The 25,037-nt window shown below is 34.7% G+C and overlaps 1 protein-coding gene across 2 annotated transcripts in view; it reads right to left on the bottom strand.

Moving 5' to 3' along the window:
* KLHL1 (kelch like family member 1) overlaps window positions 1–25,037 on the bottom strand; it is a 248,999-nt gene that overhangs the window by 57,987 nt on the left and 165,975 nt on the right. For both annotated transcript variants that reach the window (XM_040540618.1, XM_040540610.1), the window contains exon 6: window positions 18,902–19,088. In XM_040540618.1, the coding sequence (XP_040396552.1) occupies window positions 18,902–19,088 (187 nt within the window). The remainder of the gene's footprint in view (window positions 1–18,901; window positions 19,089–25,037) is intronic.

Genomic DNA, 25,037 nt, shown 5'->3' with positions numbered 1-25,037 from the left:
AAGGTAAAATTCCATTGGAAATAATTCTTTTAGGATTCATTCATTCTTTGGAGCAGTAGAGCAATGAACCAAGTAGAAACAACCATAATGAAAGCAATGCTTTTTTCAATTGGACTAAAAAAGGTATAATTTAAATTCAATTTGTATTTAAGTGTAGCAGAGCAGCAATAATGTACAATTCAACTGGATATATTAAATCTCCTGCTAGTTTTATGAAGCCACACAATCTATGAACCAATTTTTACATTTGATTAACAGAGACATGTTTATTTATCCTTTCATCCCTAAATTAAAACTGATCTGTGTAATTGTATTAATTCTGGGGTTTGAAGGAACAAAAGTACAGATTCTTTGATACAGTTGTTTGGTGGTGCTGCAGGGCATATTATAGTGATGGATATTAATAAAGTTACATTATAATACTTGAAAATTTTTATGTACCAAATCTATTAATGTTAAAAGCTGTAGCAAATGACTTCTCTAATGCTGTCTACTTCAATGATAAAGAGTTCAATTTAAAAGTTTTCTTATTCTGATTTAAGAAATTATTACTAATACAACAAATGTGGTCTTTGAATTATGATCAACTATATATTTCCTAACATTGGTTAAGTCTGAGTTTGGCACAATGCACTATTAAATTCTATGTTGCAAATTCCCTGGATGTCTGAATTCACTTCATCCAGTAAGGCAACCTGCTTATCTAAGGAAAATGAAAAAAAAAAAAAAAAAAAAGAAAAATTACAATAACAAAAACAACAACAAAACCCAACAACTATCAAGATCTATTTTTTGATTTTGATTTTACTTTTGGTTCTGGAGTGAATTTTTGATGTTGATTTTCTAGTCTTGCACACTTACCGTACATTGGCTTCTGTCACAGAATGTTCCTGAGTAACTGGGTTCTATTTAGATGAAATCAAATTGAAGTATGTGTGTTAGTGATGCAACTCATATGCTCCACTGATGAATATTCAGTCTCTTTGACCAGACAACAACTGCTCCAAAGTGGAACAGGTACTGATCCTTTAAAATGGTCTCAAGTATTGGTAACACTCCATTCTTCAATCCAGACAAGAAAAGAAGTACCTTCAAATTATATGATAGTCCTGGTATGAAATCAGCTCATGGATGAATAGGGGATGATTGAATCAGCTAAAATATTATAGGTATCTTGATGATAGTCAGAAAAGCATGCTTTTATTTATTTTATTTTTTTTTCCCCTTTGGCTGAAGTATATTTCATGTCTCCCAGTCAGTTCAGTTTCTTGCACTGGAATGCTCAGACTCTTTTCTAAGTCTATTTTATAAAGACATTCTTCCTTCAGCAAGACCTCTAGTCTTCAGGTTTTTGTTTTAGAATCAGAATTAATCAGAAATGATTACTAGTCACTGTAGACTTTTTTAGTATATCTCATCAGTGCATGCAGGCCAGTTGTATCTATTTGTATCAGCCTTGCATTCTCTAGACTTTATTAAAAATAAATAAACAAATAAAAGTGAAATTAAAAATCTCATTGACTTCAGTGACTCTTAGCACTGATGATCAGCTAGCAATTGTAAAGTAAAAATTACCAGACCATCTCTACATCAGCTGCATCTGTACACAACAAAGTCTAAACAGAGAATAGCTATATAGAAAACACCTACAATGTCTCCCTTGTTCCTGCAGAAGATAGTGAAGCAGCTGCAATCTCTGCTTATAGTCCAAATGATAAAATGAAGTAACATCTCCTGTTCTGCTAACACATCAGTCCTGTCATCAAGCAGTCTTAGCATACAGCTTGACATGGGCCTTTTCAAAATATTATTATAATACAATAAGTATGTAGTTTATTAATAATCAAGAAACATATAATAATAATAATAGTGCCATGTCCTCACCATGAAGACAGCCAAGCAAATAGAACAGTTCATCCATAGAGGCTGGACAGTGTCCATCCCTGGAGATTTTCAGGACCTGGATGAATGGATACATTCTGATTCCCTGCTTTGAGAAGGAGGCTGGACTAGAGACCTCCTGAGGTCCCTTCCAACCTGAATTATCCAGTGATCCCACAATTCCATGATCTGGGATGGAGACTGTGGCCATCAGTTCCTTTTCCTAGGCATGATTGATAGTCAGTAACAGTAAACCTCATATATGATACAGCTTTATCTAAGACTGTGAAATTAAATAGTGTGAATAGAAGACTATTGCCATCCCTTTCATCTTCCACTATGTCATATATTTCTTTGAGTTTATTGTTATTTATTATTGGTATAAATACTTAGCTATCCATGCAAAATATACAGAGCCATGAACTAAAACCTTAACAATTCCTTTCTGACTCTTTCATTCCCAACAGAATTACAAAACCTCCTCTTTTTAACTTAAAAACAAAGACAAAAAAAAATTACCCCATTTATCAGGTATTATTAGTGTTTTGAATGTGCTTTCTCAAATTTAATAGGGTATAAGAACACAAGCAAAGCAGTTTTAATAAGCACTAAGCCACTCACAATTGAAGTCATGAGATTACACTTGGTTTAAAAATACACTGTAATACAAGTAGTGTTTAGCTTGGAAACATCCTTCAAGAGAAAGGTGGTGAAACCACTGAAAGATAACATCAACAGAGATTTTCAGATGCATTTAATTGGAGATTATTGAGAAGAAACACACTAAACTTAATCCTGCAACATAGGGGAACTGAATACATGAATTTAATTTTCTCTTACAGCCTTACATCCATCCTTTAACTTTATCCTAGACAGAGGCAATAAGAATTATACTGTTTACATTTTGAGTCTACTTCTTTTTATAATGTTTAGACTGTTCTTCATTCCAATACAAACTGAAAAGTACTGGAAGTGGTTGGTCAAGAAACAAAGAATATTCTTCCACCATTATCCAGGAAGAAAACTAGGCTATTATTTCTGATAAAACCATAGATTCATAAAAGAAAAAGGATTTTCTTCACACAGATGAGGACAAGAGACAAACCCAAGCCTGACTGCGGAGGATACTTTAAGATGCATAAAGGCTCCAGGAGCTCATTGCCAGATTCAACTCCAAATTAGGTTACATATTAGGCTGCTTTGATGAGAAAGGCTGTGGGGTTTGCTGTAATGCACCATGACAGTCACCAGAGATTTTGCAGAGGCATGTGCCTCAGAGACCTTCTGAAAATCCTAATATAGAGTACTTTGCCTCATTGCTGTGGAGGCTTTAGAAAAGCCTATTTAGTGTCTTCATCTTGTTTTCATACTAGGTTAATGTTAGCTTTGGCCAACTGCTAGGAATATCCATCATTAATTCTCTGCATAATCCTGAACTCTTTGTCCTGCAGATCATTTTCCTGATGCTGATTAGCCAGTCACTAGAAACTCAGAGTTTCTTTGGTCACATCCACATTGATGTATCTTCCACTTCTCTTCATGGTCCAGTCCCCTACTTGGATAAGAATTAGATGAATACCAGGGTTCTTCCTTATCCTTAGCCTTCTCAACAAACTTTTCTTTCTAAAGGAAAGAAATCTAGGTTACAGATTGGAATAAAGCCATGAATTTTTCTAGCTGAGACTCTAATATTAGCTGCGTTGGACCATGGCCACAGCATCCATCAGTTGCTGTAAAGACAGGCCTCTTGCGTCCAGCAAGGCTCCACAGTACTATTGTGTTACTCTCAGGAAAAGGTTTCAAAGAAATAAGAACTACTTTGTGAATTGCAGTGTGTACTCCACTGTAGTAGAACACTGGATGTTTGTCAGGGTAAAGCCTGAGAGCAGGAAAGCAAATGTGAGGTGAAACGCAATGTCAGAAACAAGAGGTTTCAATCCATTCCAATCCTTCAGTTAGCATTTGTGACTAGCATTGCTATTGTTTCTTATCAGGTGAGATGTTTTCTTATGCAGGCAGGTGAGAACTTGAACTTGAATGGAAGAATGAGTTCAAGTTAATAATCAATATATATACACATACCTATGTCTATGTATATTTTATAGACAGATACATGTATTTTAAATATATATATATATATGTTTTTGTATCTGTATATAAGGTAGAGAAAATATAGAGGAGTATTTGTATACACCTCTGCTTTAGAGATAACTATATTAAATAATATATAACAGGGAACGTAAGAGTTTCTAAAAGAGAATGTCATAAAGGCAATTCCTTTCTTCCAATTTTTTTTCTTCCCAAACTGGTAGTGGGTGTTGGTGTCTACTGCCTGAGATACTAGAGTGACTAGAGGTATCAAAACAAGACGAATAGACAGAAAAGGAGTGATTCATCAATCCACCTGACTGATTGTCATAATAGAGCAGATCATTGTGACAAAAACTCATTGCACAAAGTATGAAGGTATGAAGGTATACTAATCATAAAAAACAAGCTTATGCATATAATAGAATGCCAAGTCAAAGTCTTAGTCAGCATGGATGAAAGCATAACTTGTTTTCCTAAACAAACAAACAAACAAACAAAACCACACAAACACACAAAACAAACAAACAAAACTACAAAAAACCAACTTTGGTTAATAATAAATTTGTGTATGTTCATAAAAGACTATTTTTTCATTGAAAAGAGTAATGGAGCAGTAAGTGTATTTGCAAGTGTATTTATGTCAGTAAAAACAATGTAATGACTCAAGAAAAATATGAGATATTGCAACTTCTTAATGTGAGAGACATTTCCCCATATTTATTCTGAATAATGGAAACCCATGAACTTTAGGGGGTCAGAAGTATTATATGTTTTATGTGATTATGCAGGTCAAAGTGATTATGATGAATATCTATCTTTACAGGAAGTAATCAGTAAGTAATTAAGAGTAAATTATGAGTCACATTAAACCTAACCTTTATATGTACTTCAATTTTTCATTCAAGTTCCATCTCTCTACTTGTCAGTAGAAAGTTGATGTAATTTTAGTCCATCATTCATCTTTAAATATGTTGCCTTTTTTAAAAAAGCCTAAATTATGTTCTTACCTCTGTTGTCATATCAATTACCATACTTGCTCTCTACAAACTGATCAAATATTTATATGACTGGCAAAGAATAAATGAGAAAGTCCCTTACGATATGAGAAAGAGTCCCTTATGATATGAGTCCCTTATGATATCAGAAAGAAAGCAGGAAACTGGAAACATTACAGAAACAGATAATAAAGAGTCTAAGTTGTCTAATCCTCATAAATGGTCCATAATTGTCTAACTAATGGTATATATTTTTTCTTTGTAGGCTTTTCAGAGCAATATTGTCCTGGTTTTGGCTTGAATAATTTTCCTCTTAGTAGCTGTGCTGTGTAGTAGCATACATGCTGTGTTTTGGATTTAGGATGAGAACAATGTTGATAACACACCAATGTTTTAGAGGTTTTAGGTGTTGTAGAGTGGTGTTTACACAGAGACAAGGATTTTTCAGCTTCTCACACTGCCCTGACAGTGAGGAGGTTGGGGGTGAAGGACAAGCTGGGAGGGGACAGAATCAGGACAGCTGATCCAAACTGGCCAAAGGGATGTCCCATACCATATGGTCTGATGCTCAACAATAAAACCGGGGAGAGTTGGCCAGGGCCAGGGAGGGAACTGCCACAACTCAGGGTCTGGCTTGGCATCTGTTAGTAGGTGGTGAGAAAACACATTGTGCATCACTTTTTTGTCATTGGTCTCCCCAGCCTGTCCTTCCTAAAGAGCCTGTATCCTTCTGTTACAACAATTCCATCATGGGAGCCATCCCACCGTATCTCCGTGATGCCAGTAAGATTGTAGCCCTGCAAGTGTATGCATGTCTCCAACTCATCTTGTTTGTTCCCTATTCTGTGTGTGTTGTTGTACAGGCGCTTAAGAGGGGCATCCCAGCATGCTGTGTTCCTAGAAAGTGTTTGGGGGATTTCTCCATGATGGTGCCCAGTAGGCAATTCATTGCTAACCTGCAAGTGCTGCAGGTGACCCTGCTTAATTCCTGTTTTGTTGATTTTGTGATCCCTCCCCCTCACATCACCCCATTCCCTTTGTTCAGCAGCCCCATGCATCACTCCTTCACTGGGCTGCTGGTTACCCTCTCCCACCTGACTCCTTCTTAGTTTAAAGCCCTGTTTATGACATCAACCATCCTATTGGCTGACCATCCGTTTTCATCAAAGGATGAAAGTTAACTTCTCTGTGGTAACTTTGACTCTTCCCTTGTATTTGAAGTTCTTTGGGCTTAAGAATAGATCTTTTCTGGTTCTTCTATTTCAAACTGTAGCTGAATTAGCAATTTCAGATGTTAACTACACTGAGAAAATGCCAGAAATTAAGTGATGTAAAATAACTACCAAAAAAATAGCAGACGGTTTAACAATCTGTTTTTTTTTTCTATTTAGAAATGCACATGTAAATCAAAGTACTGTACTGTTAAATGGCCTATGAGGTTGAATGTTCTGGAACACATTGAAATTCACAGGAGTGAAAAGAAGCAAATAGTAATGTTAATACTTACATGAACTGTATGAGAAGGGAATTTTAGTTTGATTTATACATTTAATTAACTCATCAGTCATTAGCCTATGTAGTTCATAATCCTCTGGTGAAATAATTAACAAAACTCCACCTTCAATCTACAATTATGCTATCATGTTACTTAATAAATTATGATTCCTCTCTTCAGAATGTTGTGTTGCCATCTAAATGTAACACATATATATATTTTAGGAATTCAAACAGTTCATTTCAGTTTCAAGTTATTGGGTGAATCAAACTAAACCCCACACTCCTATGGCAGTTTATCAGACATATATGCAGTAATAAGCTCATGGAATATATTAAAATGACTGAAAATATGAATGTACACAACAGATAAACTAAGGTTCCTAACTTCTGTCTATTCCATTTAAGTAATCTAAAATGAAAAGTGAGTGTTGATGTGTTTTTGAAAAATAAACACTGAAAAATTCAGTTGCCATTATGCATAGCATGTCTTTTACTTTGATATTCTAACTTTCTCAAGAAAAACCACCATGACAACAACCTCATTACTATGCTAGGTCAATTACTCTGATGAGGGAGACATTTTTTTGCTGTTGTTCCTGTTTGTATATTCCATTATTCTTTTCCCATTGCATATTCCAAAAAGGGTAAAATAGGAAAACTGAATTGGTCATTGGTACACACTGCTGACCTAAAGCTGAGTGTTATTTGTTCCTTATTGCATTTTAGAATTAAGGTAAATTATGCCATATTTTTTTTTCCTTCTGTTCACTGCAGAGTGACTGGGAAAACACTGGATTATGCTAACAATTTTTTTGTTTGTTTAATTTTAAATGTCTGTAATATGGGGAAAGTGAATTCCATAAAGTATAAGAAACAAACAAACAAACAAAAAACCTAAAGCATATCACATGGAATGGAGTAAATATCATATTACATCACCTATGTCAATAGATGATATTTGAAAATACTGCAATTGTGTGGCTGAGACAGAAGTATTGCTTAAATACATCAAACAAGATTTCAGAGGACAGCTCTAGATATCTGAATTAAAAGTGGTATTGTCTATCTTTCATTGGAAATGATCCACTTTCATGCTTTGGATCTCTGTATTACTTTATTGGAGAGTGAAATCTAGCAGCATAATTGCAGCTTCATGGTCCAGAGCTTATACAAAAGACTATACTGTTCATTACAATCCAGAAACAAACAAACAAACAAACATTCTGCTTTCAAAATTCTGACCTATAATCAGCTAGAAAATTCTAGAATACATAGAACATATAAAAATAAAAATAAAAATGGAGATAACTCCTCTTAAATTTTCAGTTAATTTTTATAGAAAAAAGCATTTGTTAAAACAGAGTTGTTTTATAACTACATATACTTATAGTAAGTATCTGGTGTTAACAAGCTGATTGTGTGGAATTCTTCTGTATTAAAAAAATCAACAGGGTCTGAGAGAGAAAACTGTCCCTTGAACAGCTGGTTATACCAACCTTTCTTTTTCATGTGCCCCAAAGTTGTTCTTACAATACAATATACTATCATCAGGAGATATATTTTTTTAAGTAATATAATTCAGTGGTATTTTTAAAATAATAATATTAGCATTCAAATTGAGAAAAATAACGTAAGTGAAAAAAAAAAAAGAGAATAGTCAAGTAAATACACTTCATTCATCATTTGTCATAACAGAATGAGAGAAATAAAGGCCATTAAAATAACAAATGGAACACAAAATCAAACCAATAAGCTTCTAAGAAATAATTAGAAAAATATACAGTTACACCAGAAATTGCTTTTATTTTGGAGAGTATCATATTTCATACTGAATGGAGATTTATCTCCAGTAATGTACACTTTTTGTAGCACAAACCGAAATATTTAAATAGGATCTAATTAGTGAAATATTGCAGATGAACCAAATCTCCTCTGAAACAAACACTAGACATACAATACACAAAATGTGCAATATGGGAAAAAAATTATTCTGGAGGTCCCAGATATGTTTTTAATGTTATAGTTACTTGAAATACTGGCTACTATGCTAAAGTCTCCTTCTCACAAAACAAATACAGCTATCTAACAAAAGCCACAATGAAAATTTGAAAAACTATACGCTGTAAAAATACTTGATTTCCTACATGCATATCTGCTTCTCTAAGTGCTGTACACAGAACAGCAGCTACTGAATTGGCATGAAAGCACCAAAGTCAAAATGAAATTTCTGATTTTATTTTGTATGTTATACCTTACTAGTGAAGACAGTGCTATAATGAGGTAAATGGTATCAATCTTTTAGTACAAAGATATGCTGCATTTTATGCTAAGCAATATAAGCCTTCAGCTTGTGTGTCTGTCCAAGAGCTAATAGCTGATTGTACTTATTTATTTATTTTATGTGTAAATTCAGATGTTCATTCTGAAGAATCATGACAGTTATTGTGTGGGAGTATGTTTTGATATTTGAGGTTGAATAATGCTAACAATATATCTAAGTGTATTCTTCCATAATCTATTTCCACAAATTTATCTCAATGAATAAAATAGGAGTATCTCTGAAGAGCAAAATAATACAATATCTGAAGTACTGCTTCAGAAGGGTAATTAATATTTCAGATTTTTTTTTCTGTCATTTTAAAACATGGAATGCTAATCTTAAATTTGGTGCTCCTGGGTCCCCTTCCATGATTATGAAAGCTATAGTTAAGAAATGTAAAATTCTTATTCTTTCAGAATATATTTTTTAATACAAGCTTCATATTTATTACAGAGTAATTATTTTTTCTGGCATCAATATAATGAAAAAAATGACAGTAAAGTTAACCTCCAAAGCCTTTCATGGTACTCTGTTAGTGATGCAATCTGCATATTGTAGGGCATCCGTACAGAGCATTGACATATATGGTTATCTCCTACAGATTTCCGTATCTGCGGATACGAATTTCCACAGTGCTTTAACAAAATTCCTCTTAGATATTCTAAATGACTTTCATAAAATCTTACTTGTTTTAATACTGTTAATCAGTTCAATAGAATCAGTTGGGTTATTTTGTGCATTAGATCAATAATTTATTTATTTTTAGTTAGAATACTGTGATTTAATATTACTGATCCATTTCCACTCTTACTGATTTTAATTATAAAGTGGCATATTAATTTTCTTAACATCAAAAACAATTTTAAACTTTTCAACATGCAATACTTTCCATCTTAGAGGCCATTACACCCACCTGCAGAAAGCTAGTACCATCGAAAACACACCAAGGGAACTGCAGACAGCAAATTCTCAGGTCTTATTGTATCTGCTCTGTAGAAAATGGTCATGACATGAAACTCAAGACAATACAGTCAAAATATGACTTTTCTCTGTAACAATAAAGTTTCAAGAAATAAACTCTATCTTTCTATGAATCAGACTACCACTATTTAAAATTTTCTTACAGCATGAAAGACAACTGTGATCTACTACAATAATTCCTGAGTGACAATATTGGTCAATAGTGGAAACCCTAAGGAAAATATTTACAGAATTGCAGCCTCTAGTAGTTGAACATGTAATATTTTTTATCACAGCTGTTCCTTTCTGAATAATCACTCAGTTTCATCAAAATTATCATCAAAAGGAAATTTATTCAATATCAAAAAAAAGCTAGATGAATCTAGACTTTGACAAGGCAAAAAATACAAGGACATCTCTGTGAAAATACTACCTCCTGAAAAGTAATACAAAAAATAGTTCACTTTTAATTAGGTGATGAAGGACCTCTGTTTAAAATAAGGAAATAATTGGATGTGAATTACTTAGATAAATTAGACAATTTCAAATGGACTAGTCCTAGAAAACACTTTTATTTGGTGTTAAAAGCAAAGGCAAAGAAACTCTGAGGTCTTCAAAGTTATTTTCAAGAAATTCAGGAATTACAGGATTAACTTCAATTTCTCAAGAGGGATAGGAAAATATTAAACCGTGTTAAACAGGTATGTTCTGAAAGATGTATGAAGTAATCTTTCAGGTTAAATCACTACTGCAAAAGCCCTAGAGTGGGTTCTGTGACTTTTTCCTGCTCTGGCATGGGAATTAGACTACATAATCTTTCAAGGTCCCTTCCAATCCCTAACATTCTGTGATTCTGTGATTTTTTGGGGCACTATTAACTGCAAGAAAGGCTTGATGGAAAAGTAATTAAAAGCCTGATGGAAGGAGGTGGAGTAAATCATACTTCCACTACAGCAAGAAAGGGCTGAAAGTGTCAGCTTAGCTGTTGTAAGATATTTTTTTTGCCAACACGAATAGTTAAATTTTGGACTAGCTGAAGTTATCATTGGAAATACTTTAAAATTGATTTAGGTAGACAGCTGCTTGGAATGTCATAGGCATCATTATTTTGCCATATCATCCTCCTGAGGTCCTTTAAGGCTACACCTACACGATTCTTCAATTTAATGAAACAAATGTCCTGATAGAAAACATACGGGTGAAAACAAACTAGCACTAAATGCAGAAGATATTTATTTGGAGGATCAGAAAGGGCACATATAAAATCTTATCAATAAAAAGAGTAGAATTGGAACAGTTCAGCATAAGAAAGACAGGGAAGTATTAGAACAAGTCCAGAGGAGGGCCACAAAGATGATCAAGGGGCTGGAGCACATCTCCTATGAAGACAGGCTGAGGGAGTTGGGGTTGTTCAGCCTGAAGAATAGAAGGCTCCAGGGAGACCTTCCAGCACCTAAAGGGGGTCTACAGGAAAGCTGGGGAGGGACTCTTTGTCAGGAAGTGTAGGGATAGGACAAGGGTTAACGGCTTTAAACTAAAAGAGCATTGCCCAGAAAAGCTATGGATGCCCCATTCCTGAAGGTGTTCAAGGCCAGGTTGGATGGGGCTTTGAACAACCTGGTCTAGTGGAAGGTGTCCTGCCCATGGAGGGGGGTTGGAACCAGATGATCTTTATGGTTCCTTCCAACCCAAACCATTCTATAATTCTATGATTTTATGAATTGCAAAAGGGACAGGTCATTTCTTACTTTTCACTTCATCTTTTATGAACATCTACCTATTTCATGAGTAATAACAGCAAATTTATGTTCCTCATTCATGGGAGCAATTAATTTACCATTTCTCTACAAATATATTCTGCTTCACTATTGCTGAACACTTTTCAAAAAAGCTTAATGTATTAATACAATTAAGCTGCAACTCAAAAAACATCATCAATAACAACCACAACAAAACAACAACAAAAAACCACCTCAAACTTATCAATGTTTTCTGTGAAGGCCTTGCAGTGTTGTCCATATCTTCTGTCAGTCAGTCTCATAAAAATGTGTCTTTACCTTGAATGCCTACTTCAAACTCTAGTAGCTAGAATCAATCTAGAGCTTTACACTTGTAGAATCCTTTAAACTAGAGAGAGATGACTAAGATTACTGTGAAATTGCTAAAGCATTCTTATGAGCAGAGCAACTGAAGCATGGAAGCTGCACAAGCTTGTCTACATTACAGAAAGATTTAGAGTTAAAAGTAGAGTGTTTGAAACAGATATTCCAATGCTTTTTCTAATCATTGGAAAACAATACCAGAAACAGACACTTAATATAAATGTTAAAAGACTAATTCTGTAAAGACATCATGCAACCAACAACCAACATATCTGAATAGAAATGTACTACCATAACAATGATGGTAGCAGACAATAAAGCACACTAAAGGATAATTCATGCTTCTCTGTATAGTACTTCAGTTCTCTCTCTATATATATTTTAAAATACTTGTGTATGAAAGCACATCTGTGGTTTTGCAAGTCTTTTTGTTTCTTCCTATTTCTTCTTATAGTTCTTTTTCAGCTCTTACAACACTCACATTTATCTTTTTCAGTTTTCTTCCTTCCTTCTTCTTTCTTTTCTTTTTCTTTTTCTTTTTCTTTTTCTTTTTCTTTTTCTTTTTCTTTTTCTTTTTTTTCTTTTTCTTTTTCTTTTTCTCTTTCTCTTTCTTTTTCTTTTTCTTTTTCTTTTTCTTTTTCTTTTTCTTTTTCTTTTTCTCTTTCTTTTTCTTTTTCTTTTTCTTTTTCTTTTTCTCTTTCTTTTTCTCTTTCTTTTTCTTTTTCTTTTTCGCTTTCTTTTTCTTTTTCGCTTTCTTTTTCTCTTTCTCTTTCTTTTTCTTTTTCTTTTTCTTTTTCTTTTTCTTTTTCTTTTTCTTTTTCTTTTTCTTTTTCTTTTTCTTTTTCTTTTTCTTTTTCTCTTTCTCTTTCTTTTTCTCTTTCTTTCTTTCTTTCTTTCTTTCTTTCTTTCTTTCTTTCTTTCTTTCTTTTTCTTCCTTCCTTCCTTCCTTCCTTCCTTCCTTCCTTCCTTCCTTCCTTCCTTCTTTTCTTTCTTTCTTTCTTTCTTTCTTTCTTTCTTTCTTTCTTTCTTTCTTTCTTTTTCTTCCTTCCTTCCTTCCTTCCTTCCTTCCTTCCTTCCTTTCTTTTCTTTCTTTCTTTCTCTTTCTTTCTTTCTTTCTTTCTTTCTTTCTTTCTTTCTCTTTCTTTCTTTCTTTCTTTCTTTCTTTCTTTCTTTCTTTCTTTCTTTCTTTTTCTTTCTCTCTCTCTCTCTCTTTCTCTCTTTCTCTCTCAATAGTAAGTGGACAGCATACCTTCTGGCTAAACACTGTACAATTAAACTAGATATATAGTCTATCTTCTTTTATCCCCGTATTAATAACGGTATTAATATCCCCCATCATTAATAATGATATTAATTTAATTACAAGGGGGTTTGAATATTCAGTGCATTAAATAAAGAATTCTGCGGTTATTTGAGAAATCATTTTTAATTTTTCTTTTTTCTTTTTTATTTTTTATTTTTAGTTACCTATTTTCTAAGACAGACTGATCATGGCATTTCTCAAGTATTATTCATTCCTGTGTACAATTGTCATTCTTTCCCTCAAATGTTTTTTGTAAGGGTGTGTGGAAGAAGAATCAAAGAATCACAGAACCACAGAATCCACAGGGATCCACAGGTATAATCAAGACCAACTCCTGGCTTCACACAGGACCACCCAGAAACCAAAACAAAGAGAGCACCTATTCCTTTAAATATGTTTTTACCTTACCAATAAAGTACCTTTTCAGTGCAAAGAAATGGATAATGAGAAAAGCAGGAATTCATAAACAACATTCAGAGCACAAACCTCACCAACAAGTAATAAGGGAGGCAGTAACAAGAACCAAACTTGTTCACTCACAGTAATTGGTAAGGGTATGTGGGAGTGTAAAAACATCTCTTTCAGCAAGGTTGTCTGATCATGGGCGTTGTCAGATGGGATGTTAGGAAAAAGGGGGTAGCCATAAATAAAATATTCAAAGACACAAATCTGACAGACAAACATAACAGAGACTATGACAAGAAACACACCTGGCCAGTCACAGTAACTAATGGGCTATCAAGAAACTGCAAGCAAACCGAGACATTGAAATTGACAAAGATGCCAATCTAAGTGTCCCAGATGTTGTGGTAGAGTTTGTGGGACTGTGCCAGCTGATGAGGGGGAGATCAGGGGGACTGTGCAGAGGAAGGGGAGCAAGGAGGGACAAAGGAGAAACAGACAGAAAGGCATATAAAAGGGACTATCACATGTAAGATAAGGCTGGTCTGGCTTGACTGTCTGAGTCTGTTCCTTATCACCACAGCCTGTCCTATCTTCTTACTAAATCCTTTCCTAATATTCTCTCTGCGTAATCTTGCTCCCTACCCCAAGTGTCAGCACTGCAAGGGCTCAGTGCCAGCTCCTGGTGAGACCTCTGTGTTTGAGTGAAATTTGGTGCCAGCTCCTGGTGTCAGGCCGGTGTCTTTGTGCCCTGCCCTGAGGTGGCAGCTGCTAAAGCCAGTGGGGTCTCAGTATCAGCTCCTGGAGCAGGTGTGAGTCTTCAGCCTCCAGCCCCAGAGGTGGGAGCGCTGTGTGTCCCCAAAACTGCTGCTGGGGGACAGGGCTGAGTGAGGCAAGTGAGGAGCTCTGTGCTGGCAGCTGGAGCACGGCTGCGGCTCACAGCCAGTGTGCCTGGTGACAGCTGCTGCTGTCTGTGTCTGCTCTAAAATGGGCGTCCATGGACTGTGCGTGTGCATTCACTGGCAAACCCTACACTGGAGTGGCCAGAGAGCGGGGGACCCAGGTACCAGCAGGGGTAAGAGGAGGGCAGAGAGTTCAGAAAGGTGTCCTGGCTAGCACTGCTGGAGGCTGTGGCTGTTCCTAATTTCCTTTAACGTTTTCTAAGCATCATACTCAATGAACTATTTACATGCATTGTAATATCTGAATAGGTATATAAAAAGTTACCAAGTTCTTATTAAAAAAAAAAAAAAAAAAGTTTAACAAAAATATGTTATGAAGACAATCTGTCATTAAATCCAAGAAGCTCTAGCCATTAATTTATTTGCATTCTGGATTAAGGAATACAACAGGTAGAGTTCTTAGTATTAAACAGGTAGAGTTTTAGAGTATTTTACCATGCCACAATCTCAGACTTGAATATATAAATACATACCTCTACTACTTAACAAACATGTGACTTTGCATAAAACTTTTCTATAAATATAACAAAGAGAAATATTCTGTAATTTAGTTTTGAACTCATTGGACTTTTATTCTTTTCCATCTTTTTAAAAGAAAATACTATGCCTTCTGAAGTAAATTTTGCTGTTTGTGTATTATACAAATACCAGGACTACAGGCACGTTCTGAAAATCAAACTCAGTTACTTTACACTGAAAATTGTGAATAAAATGCAACTAAGATGAATATAAGATGCTTTCTCAAGATGGTTATATACATCAAATGAATGCTTAATGAATACTGTCAAATTATTTTTGTATGTGATGACAAAGTGGTTTCTAGTAATTTCCAAAACTTGCAAAATGCTATGAAACAATTTTGATGGATTTTACTTTTTCTCTTTTTTTTTTTTTTTAATGAATTTGCACTAACCTGAACATGAAGAAGATAGATTTTCAAGTTATAGGCATCTCAAGCACAAATTTTAGAGACCAACAAGAATGAACTGAGGAAAGATGCAATGCTTTCTCTATTTCTGCCTTAATTTACAGTATTTCCAGTAGACTCCTAAAGGACTGAGAACATCAGTATTTCTTTCTGTATTTCTTTCTGTATTTAATGTGTGCCTCTATGAGAATGAAAAAATTAAAATTAAAATAAATAAGATGCAAGCAAAGTGTGTTGTGAGCAGTCTTGATAAAAGCTTGATAAAAATTAAAAACGACAGCAAAAACAACAGAAAAACTTAGAAGATAACTAACATAAAGAGTAACTTTAAGGAACAATGTTAAATGACATTCCTGTGTAATTATAAGTAATAAACAACATTTGCAGAAACATATTTGTAAAGAAAAAGTATTATTACAAATGATTGAAAGCTATTACAGAAAAGACAAAATATGCAAAATGGGAAATATGCAAAATGGGATTTTAAGCAGCAGAGACTAGAAATCAAAACTTCGCATTTTTGTTATTGCTGTAGTGAAAGCAAAGATCTTTCTAAAAATAAACAAACAAACAAACAAAAAACACAATTAAAGGACTTCTAATATGGTTTGATATAGACTAATGTTGCATTTCACCTCACCCTCAGAGCAATTTTCCTGATAGATTTTGTATCTAATCACAAGATTAAAGAAAGATACACATTTAACATCAGCGTTTCAGTAAATCACCTTTGCCCTCTCTGTTAATGACCCATCACATTATAATGGAAGACATTCTAGCTGAAGTATTTTCTTCTTTTCTTCTCTTCAATACAACACCGTTCAATTGTTTATACTGATCTCTTGCTGTGGAAGTGTATTCTCCCCATCTTAATTTTCCATTGTACTAACCAACACAGATTGTAAAGATTGTGTTTTACCACACAGCTTTTGTTCTGCATTTGGGATTGCTAGACTGATGTAAAAAGTCAGTGTTTTTCCATTCTCAGAAATAGTTAATTGTCACTTCATGAATTTACTCATTTATTTCAGTCTATCATCCTCCTTTATATGTGCATCTAGACAGCTTTTGTCTACTACTAGATGATTAAATCCTGCTAATTCAAATTACAGGAGTTAATATGACTATATGAATGGGTAAGGTGAAGAGAATATTGTCAGAAGTTTATATCTTATTCATCTCATTCTGTTAATGTAACCACATAGAGACAATCTTATTCTTAGTTTCTTATATATATATATGTCTTTTAAATTAAATGAATAAGTAAACAACAGTGGGTGGAAACAGAGATTAAAATGAGGTTTGGGGAATTTAGGGAATTAAAATTATGAAATTCTCTAATCTTGCTCCATTTAATTCTATCCAGTTAGTACTATGCTGCGTTAACTTTTCACATCAAGCACAATTCCAGTCACCGTCTGCTGAAGTTTAATTATCACTTCTTTTTTATATGGAAAGGAGAATAATTATAGAAGAGATTTCAAAACAAACTTACTTTAGCATGGTATGCTACTTTTTATGTAATGGGACATATAAACTTCAAATATTTTCACAATACCAGCACTTACCCACTGCTTTATACACTAGCTACTAAATTGCTAATTTGCTTAGCTCATCTCCATCTTATATGTAGCAGTTTCATATTTAGTTGCAAACACCAGAAAGCATTTAAAATAAATCATTGTGAATAATAGTAATCCAAGTCAGCACTTCAATAGAAAAAGATGTAGAGAAAAAAAAAATCATTAGTGAGGACAGGTAATACAGCATTAGTATCGTATCATGACCCGAAGAGGGGTGCTTTATGAACTCACAGTAATTCTTCAAAATATGCAAACAGTGCTCTGATTTTCTGAACAGATGTGGGGATCAAGGCTCATGGGCCTAAAATTTATTCATGGACATGTCAGCATCACATGCGAGAGAGGGATGAGGTGAACAGATACAAGTCGGTTCTGCATGGCTGCAGAGCTATCAGAAACACATTACACCCACTCTAACAGTCTTCTGTGCAGATGCAGCTCTGCTGTATCAGGCTCCTTCTCAAAGCATTTTTTTATCTGCTGTAAATGTATATAAGATCTAGGACTTCTGTTTTAAGTCAGAGTTCGTATCAACAGAGGGCTGAACCTCTGTTGTGCTGTGTTCTCACTTCCAGCTACAGAAATAAATCACTTCAGATCACTTGGCTGATCTGAATCTGCAAAACAGATTGTGATTCTGTGATGGATGCTAAACTTTTGCTGTCTTCCTAAATATTTTTATATTTGATTTGCTATATGAACCAGAAACAGATCTGTACAGTAACCTAGAAGAAATACAGCTGCACCTAAACTGGGTTTATGGTCATTCCCAGTACCTGAATACTTTAGGTGTTCACAGCCATTTGTCCTAAATAAGAGGAAAATTGTATTTCAGGTATTTTATGATCTAAAGGCATGCCTAACATTTAGCTGCACAAACATTTGTAAATGTTTAAAGGTCAAAAATAATCTGTGGATATAGTGTATATATATATAAGTATTGGTTCTTTTCTCAACATTTTTCTATTCTCCCAACATTTCTTTTACACACAACCAGAGATGTCATCCATCTTTCCCATTTTTTTTGAGAACACTTTATGTTAGATTAGAACTTATGCTTCCGAAGGCATATTATTCAGTCTGAATATTGACAACAAATGTAAGATACTGTGGAATTGTTAGTAAATTTCAGGGAAAACTAAAAATGAGAACCTTTACAAATATATAGGCTTGTTATGCAGCTTGTTTTATTTCAAATATTTTATTTTATTTAATAAATCAGTGAATTGTATTTCTTTGCCAGATATAAAAGCACATCATCATAATTCCTATTCACAACAAATAAAGACAAAATACTTTGATAAAATTTCTATTGCTTCCTACTTTTTAAACTAGTAAAATGGGATAATTCCACCCTCCTTTAGCTGTTGAGAAAGTCATAATCTAGTTAAAGCTAGTTGTCTGGATTTTTTCTCTAAAGAAATATTTTTTTTGGCATCAGAAGAGCATGATTCATCCAAAAGACTTAAGACAACTATTTAAGGATGGAATACACTTCACATAAAACTGCCTTTTTCATTGATTAGAAAAGGTGCCTACACATTTGACTTATAAATGAAACAGAATTTCTAGAAAGCTAAAACAAAAGTAAATTAATCTCACTAGAGATATTTTGTATAAATTCTTCTTGGAAATCTTAATAATTTTGAACAAAGAATGAACTCAAATCTCAGTTTCTGTTCTCTAACAGCATTACATTTTTCTTAGAATATCATTGGATTTTATTTGGACCAAAAGTCTTGGCAGCTTTTCTGGATAGACTTGGGTCTTGGCAGCAATTCTTGATTGACTTACATATGCATCCCTATTCAATATTCATTATTTTCTAATGAAGAAAATACACAATATAATGTTTATAAATTAATATCCTTTAATACCTTTGTTGTTATCCATTCCTCCAACAGCATAAAGTGTGCCAACTGTAGATTTTCTAGGTTTAGTTCTTGGACTTTGCATAAGAGTTCTTCTCTCTGGTAAAAGATGGTATTTCATGGCTTCCAGAATAAGCTTCTGGCATTCTAGGTCATCCTTAAAAAGTGCGTGGTTTTCAAGGTCAGCCAGTATCTGTGAATGACAAGATCATAAATAAAAAATGTTGTCATATTGCTAGGAAAGCAATACTATGCAATGAGATATCACAAAAATGATGTCATAAGTACATGACTTCAGTGTGGAATACAGGCTTTTGCAGGATCCTTTTTGCAGGAAGAAGGCCAGGAAAGTAAATATTTAATTGATTTTGAAAAGATTCCAAGCAACTTTTAGATTATTTCACCATCCCTCAAGACTACCATCTGTCTCTTACTGAAGTCACTGAAGAAAATTAAGTATTCTCTTGTAGGCTACAGCCTTACTTATTTTAATGGTTTCCAACATTTCTGGATCTGATAGGATCCAGAAGGCATCTCTTTGTAAGCATCCTGAACGTGTAGTCACTTATCACTGTCACATAACACCATTATACAGTATTTTATGTATTTTACTTTCCAGGAACATCCCTTATTTCTAATAAAATAAAATATAATAAAAACCACAAACAAACAAACAAAATGCTTGTGTAAGTTTTTCATTTATTGATTTGCTGCACTATTGGAAAAAATAAGGATTAATAATCCAGATAACGTGACCATCTTTGTAATTGGTGTAAAAGCTATTAGTAGTATAGTTACTATAGTTACTAGCTATTAGTAGTGTAGTTACTGAATACAGATACTCAATGAATACAGCTGAAAGAACATTCTACTATATTACTATATTTCCAACAATTTGTAAATGTCAAATGTTGAATTCACTTGCCTGTATCTAGTAGCACTTGAAATGCTATGCATCACTGCTGCAGTTTCACCCTTCAGGCAGCTAAACACTGCACAGCCATTCGCTCACTCCCTACCTGCCAGCCACCCCCCCACCTCCCACCCCAAGTGAGATGAGGGAGAGAACTGGAAGGGAAAATAATAATAATTATATACATATAAACATAAAAACAAGTGATGAACAATGCAATTGCTCACTATCCACTGACCGATGCCCAGCCAGTCCCAGAGCAGTGGTCCCACCCTCTCCCAGTTTTATTGCCCCACCTGACACCATGTGGTATGGAATATCCCTTTGGCCAGTTTGGGTCAGCTGTCCTGGCTCTGTCCCCTCCCAGCTCCTTGTGCATCCCCAGCCTCCTCACTGGCAGGGCTGTGTGAGAAACTGAAGTCTTTGGATGAGTGTAAGCATTGCTTTGCAACAACTAAAATATCAGTGTGTTATTCTCCTAAATCAAAAACATAGCACATACCAGCCACTCTGAAGAAAATTAACTCTATCCCAGCTGAAACCAGGACAATCACCCTTGAAATTTTCAAGATCCCATTGCCTAAGCAACCTGGCCTAGCCTCATAGCTGACTCTGAGCAGGAGTTTGGACTGGAGACCTCCTGAACTCTATTCCTGCCTGAACAATTCTGGGATCTGATGCCAGTCCGGTAAACTTCAGCCCTTATACAGATTTTGCATCACACCTGCCAGGCCCATGCAGATGTCTCAGCTTCCATAAGGTACCAGAAGTGGATCAGACTTTCAATGGCTACATTTAGGCAACTGAGTTAGATGCTTTAGATGTTTTTTTAGATCCTTTAGATGCTGATCCCTATATACTGTTGACTATAAAAATTAAAACAGGATTTAATTGCGTATGGCACCACACCTGTACAGTCTGGAAGACCTCTAGATCTTATACAATATCTGTCTTGGAGACACAGTTGCTTCTGGAGATGCAGCTGATGGCAATGATGCTGAAGAATTTAGTCCTCAGTGTCTACAAAGAAACATCACCCTCACAGACACTTACATACAAACATACGCAAACTGCAATGCAGTTAACTAAATACAGGCAGCTAGATTCATTTTAAGGACTGTCGACTAAATGTCATCTGAACTCCAACTGCTGATGAAGAATGTGTGAATGTTCTTTATCAATCTCTCAGCCTTTTTCAGATAGCATTTTCTGTGACATCCAAAACATTACTAGTTGGTACATGGAAATAGCACACTGTTGCTTCTGATTTTAGGTATCAGTCATGAACTGAACTTATTGAGTTCCAAAGTAAGGCATTACATACTGCAGTATCTCAGCTCGTGCACCAGAATTCTTATTTTACATGGCTGATGACCTAACAGTCAGTAGACCTGGTTATTAAAATACAGAAATAAGAGTAATCTAGCCTAGCATTTTGTCTCCAACTGTGACCATAAGCCAGGGAGCAAGCCATAAAACCAGTTTCATATACAGAGTAATTCTCCTTAATATTTCCCCAGCGTCCAATTTTCAGAACAAGGACCTTCTGAGGTGAATGTCTTTTCTATGCATTTTACAATTCTCAGGGACCTTATCTTCCAGAAATCAGTTCAAGCTTCCTTTGAACTCATGTAAATTTCTTGCATCAACAATATGTTTTGACAACAAATTTAGTCTATGTCTTGATGCATATGAAGGTTTACCTCCCTTTGCTTGCTTTGAACCTGACTCCTTTGGCTTCATTTGTTTTCATTCAATATGTTTAACTCATTTCTGTCATTCAGAGCCCCTTAATTCTTCTAATGGATGAGCAAATGCATAACTGAGCCCTACCATACTCTCTAAGTCAGAGTCACAGAGTGGTTGAAGTTGGAAGGGACCTCTGGAGATCATCTAGTCTAACCTCCCTGCTTGAGTAGGGTCACCTAAAATACATTGCACAGGGTTGTGTCCAGGTAGATTTTGAGTAAGTCCAGAGAAGGAGACTCCACAGCCTCTCTGGGCAACCTGTTGCAGCACTCTGTCAACCTCACAGTAGAGAAGTTTTTCCTCATATTCAGCTGGAACTTCCTGTGATTCAGTTTGTGTGTATTGCCTCTTAGCCTTTCACTAGCCACCACTGAAAAGAGTCTGGCTCCTTCTTCTTCACACCATCCCTTAAGATATTTGCATATGTTGAATAGATCCTCTCTCAGTCTTCTCCACGCTAAACAGACACAGCACTCTCAGCCTTTCATCATAAGAGAAATGCTCCAGCCCTCTAATCATCCTAAGAGAAGACAGGTAAGACAAAGGGGCTGAAAATGTATCTATTAATATATATTTGGGGATGTCAAATATCTTTCATGAGCTCTGAATAAATTTCTGTCAGTGTTCCAAATCTGGCTTCATGTAACAAAAAATGAAAGGACGAGGCCTTTAATTTTACCTCCCAAGGAATAATAAAAGGCTTATATGCTTTCTCTCAACTTGGCAGATTTTTTATTTTTATGTTTTAAATTGTCGTATCAACCTTCTTTGTCTGGTGGAACAAACACTTTTCTTATCTTAAATGGAAAATGAGGCATAGAAGACCCTCCATATATTTACTTTTATATAAATATGTAAATTGTGTATTTGCTAGCATTTCCTAATAAAACAACAGTATCTACCATATCCATTTTTATAAATGTGCGTGATTATTGTATTGAGAAAATCCTAAAGCATCTTTGAAACAGAAGCAGCAGAACTGTAAACAACCGACTGTAAAAAAAAAAAAAAAAAAAAAAAGTTGTCTAATATGAATACAGTCTTAGAGAAATGTTACAGTATAGATTTGAAATTAAACCTGCTGCTCCTTTAAATTTGTCATAAGCTCCCATTCTGGTATCTCCCTAAAATATCCGTATCTTTTGAACCAATTAGTTTCTACTGATCTATGTACTCCAAGGCCATATTCCTATGACCACAGAAATTCAGTATGTGGCAGCCACTATCACATACAGAAGTTATCTATATTGAAGGTTTACTCCTCAGAACCACTTATCTGCGTCTAGATTTCAGATAACTAACAAGAGAAAGCATCTTTTTTTTGGAAAACAAGTTCACTAATTTGGAAAACAAGACACTAATACTACAGTCAACTTAAAACAATGTATACTTACATCTATATACAAGTGGCTAGAGGTGCTGGGTTGTCAAGTTTCTTATTAAAATAATATGAAGGACAGTCAGAAGAGAAATAGACACATGCAAAAAAACAGCAGACAATTGTGTTCCTTGATGGCAGTATTTTTAAAAGGTGTCACTGTACATGGCTGAGGTTAAGAGCTTGATATAAATGTTTGCAAAGAAAATGCACATGAAACAAATTACACTTGAAAACATTCTTAAACTTTATTATCTTTTCTCACAGGAAAATGGCCAACTCCCAAAGTCTGCTATTTTCAATCAAAATGTCATCCCTTAAAATTTTATCAAGAAGTGCATTTAAATGGATACCAGTCTGACATATTTCTTAAACATATAATCTAACATAAACTACCTTCACATCTAACCTCACGAATTTAAATATCAACATTTTATTCTCTTCCCTCAGAGTTGGTATTTTCATATTGACAGTAACTGTATTACATAAAATAGTTTTGCTACATGTTTTTATATTTGATATTTTTGAGCTACAGTCAGTACCAGAATAGCAGAATAATCACTGAAATTTTTATTATTTCTTGCAGTTTCTTACATCTAAGCTAAGCTACAAGAAAACTGAGTCTATAATTACAATCTGTTTCATTTTTAAGTTAATTTACTTTCCCCACTGTGTAGAGAAAAATACAATTCTCAAGAAGGTATTTAAGCTATTATTATATATTGTATATAATTATATATAATTATATATATATATATTTATTATTTTAATTTTCTTCATAATAGCTAGTATGGTGCTGTGTTTTGGATTTAGGATGAAAATAATGTTGATAACACACCAATGTTTTAGTTGTTGCAGAGCAGTGCATACACTAAATCAAGGTCTTTTTTGCTTCTCATGCTGCCCCAGCAGCGAGGAGGCTGGGGGTGCACCTGAAGCTGGGAGGGCACACAACCAGGACAGCTGATTCTAATTGGACAAAAGGATATTCCATAGCATGGCATCATGCTCAGCAACAAAAGCTTGGGGTAAACATTTGAAGTGATGGCGTTTGTCTTCCCAAGTAACTGCTACACGTGATGAGCCCTGCTTGCTGACCACAAGTAGTGAATTAATTCCTTGTTTTGCTTTGATAGCATGTGCATCCTTTTCTTTACCTAGTAATTGTCTTTATCCCAACCCACAAGTTCTCACACTTTTACCTTCCCAATTCTCTCCCCAGTCCCACTAAGGAGGGGTATGTGAGGGGCAGTGGTAAGGTAGGGGCTGTGTGGGGCTGAGCTTCCCACCAAGGTTAAACCATGACAGTTATTATGCAGTCCACATTACTAAGAATATTAAAGTGTGCTAATAAACACTAATGGTAGCTGTATTTCATAACATTAATTTACATTTCATAATATTAAGATTCTTAATATATCATTTTTTGTGATTCTTTCACCTTTGAAGTCCTCAGCACACTACTCAGTAGATGAAAAATCAAAGATCTAAAGACAAATCACGTTCAGAGTTTAAAACAGGATGATGATTTCTCTTGCAAAATGCTTTATCATTTAGGGCTACTGAACCAAACAGTGTACTCTGTCAACAATTAATTTATCATCATACAGGCACAACAAAGCTGAGAAATCAAATTATCAGTTTCCTATGCATAAATTTGAGATAATGTATAGTAGTCTATACTTCCTAATGCTTAATGGAATTAATGCAATTGACAACAAGTTTTTTTTATGACAAACCTATTTTACCAGCAAGGATGAAAGTCCAACAGTCATATTTGTTGACTTCTGGTCAGACAGCTGTGTCTATATTCTGGTGTTACAATCTGTGCTTAGACTCTTAAAATAAGTATTTATAAGATCTTGCAACTGAATTGCCATATGTTTTAAATACAGGAGCGATAATCAATGAACACTGTCCTGTCCAAAAATTTGGAGATTTCATGCACCAGCAACAAATAAAGACTGCATCTCTTTTTCTTTGTGATTAGAAATACATCCTGGAAATGAGAAACCATTTCTATTGAAAACTTCAAAAAGCAGCCAGCAACCTGCATTTTTTCTCTCATAAATAAATAGTTTTATTCAATGGCCAAACCATAA

Source organism: Cygnus olor, chromosome 1 (genome assembly GCF_009769625.2).
Source record: "Cygnus olor isolate bCygOlo1 chromosome 1, bCygOlo1.pri.v2, whole genome shotgun sequence".
NCBI lineage: Eukaryota > Metazoa > Chordata > Aves > Anseriformes > Anatidae > Cygnus > Cygnus olor.
This window is presented reverse-complemented; position numbering and strand designations above follow the sequence as displayed.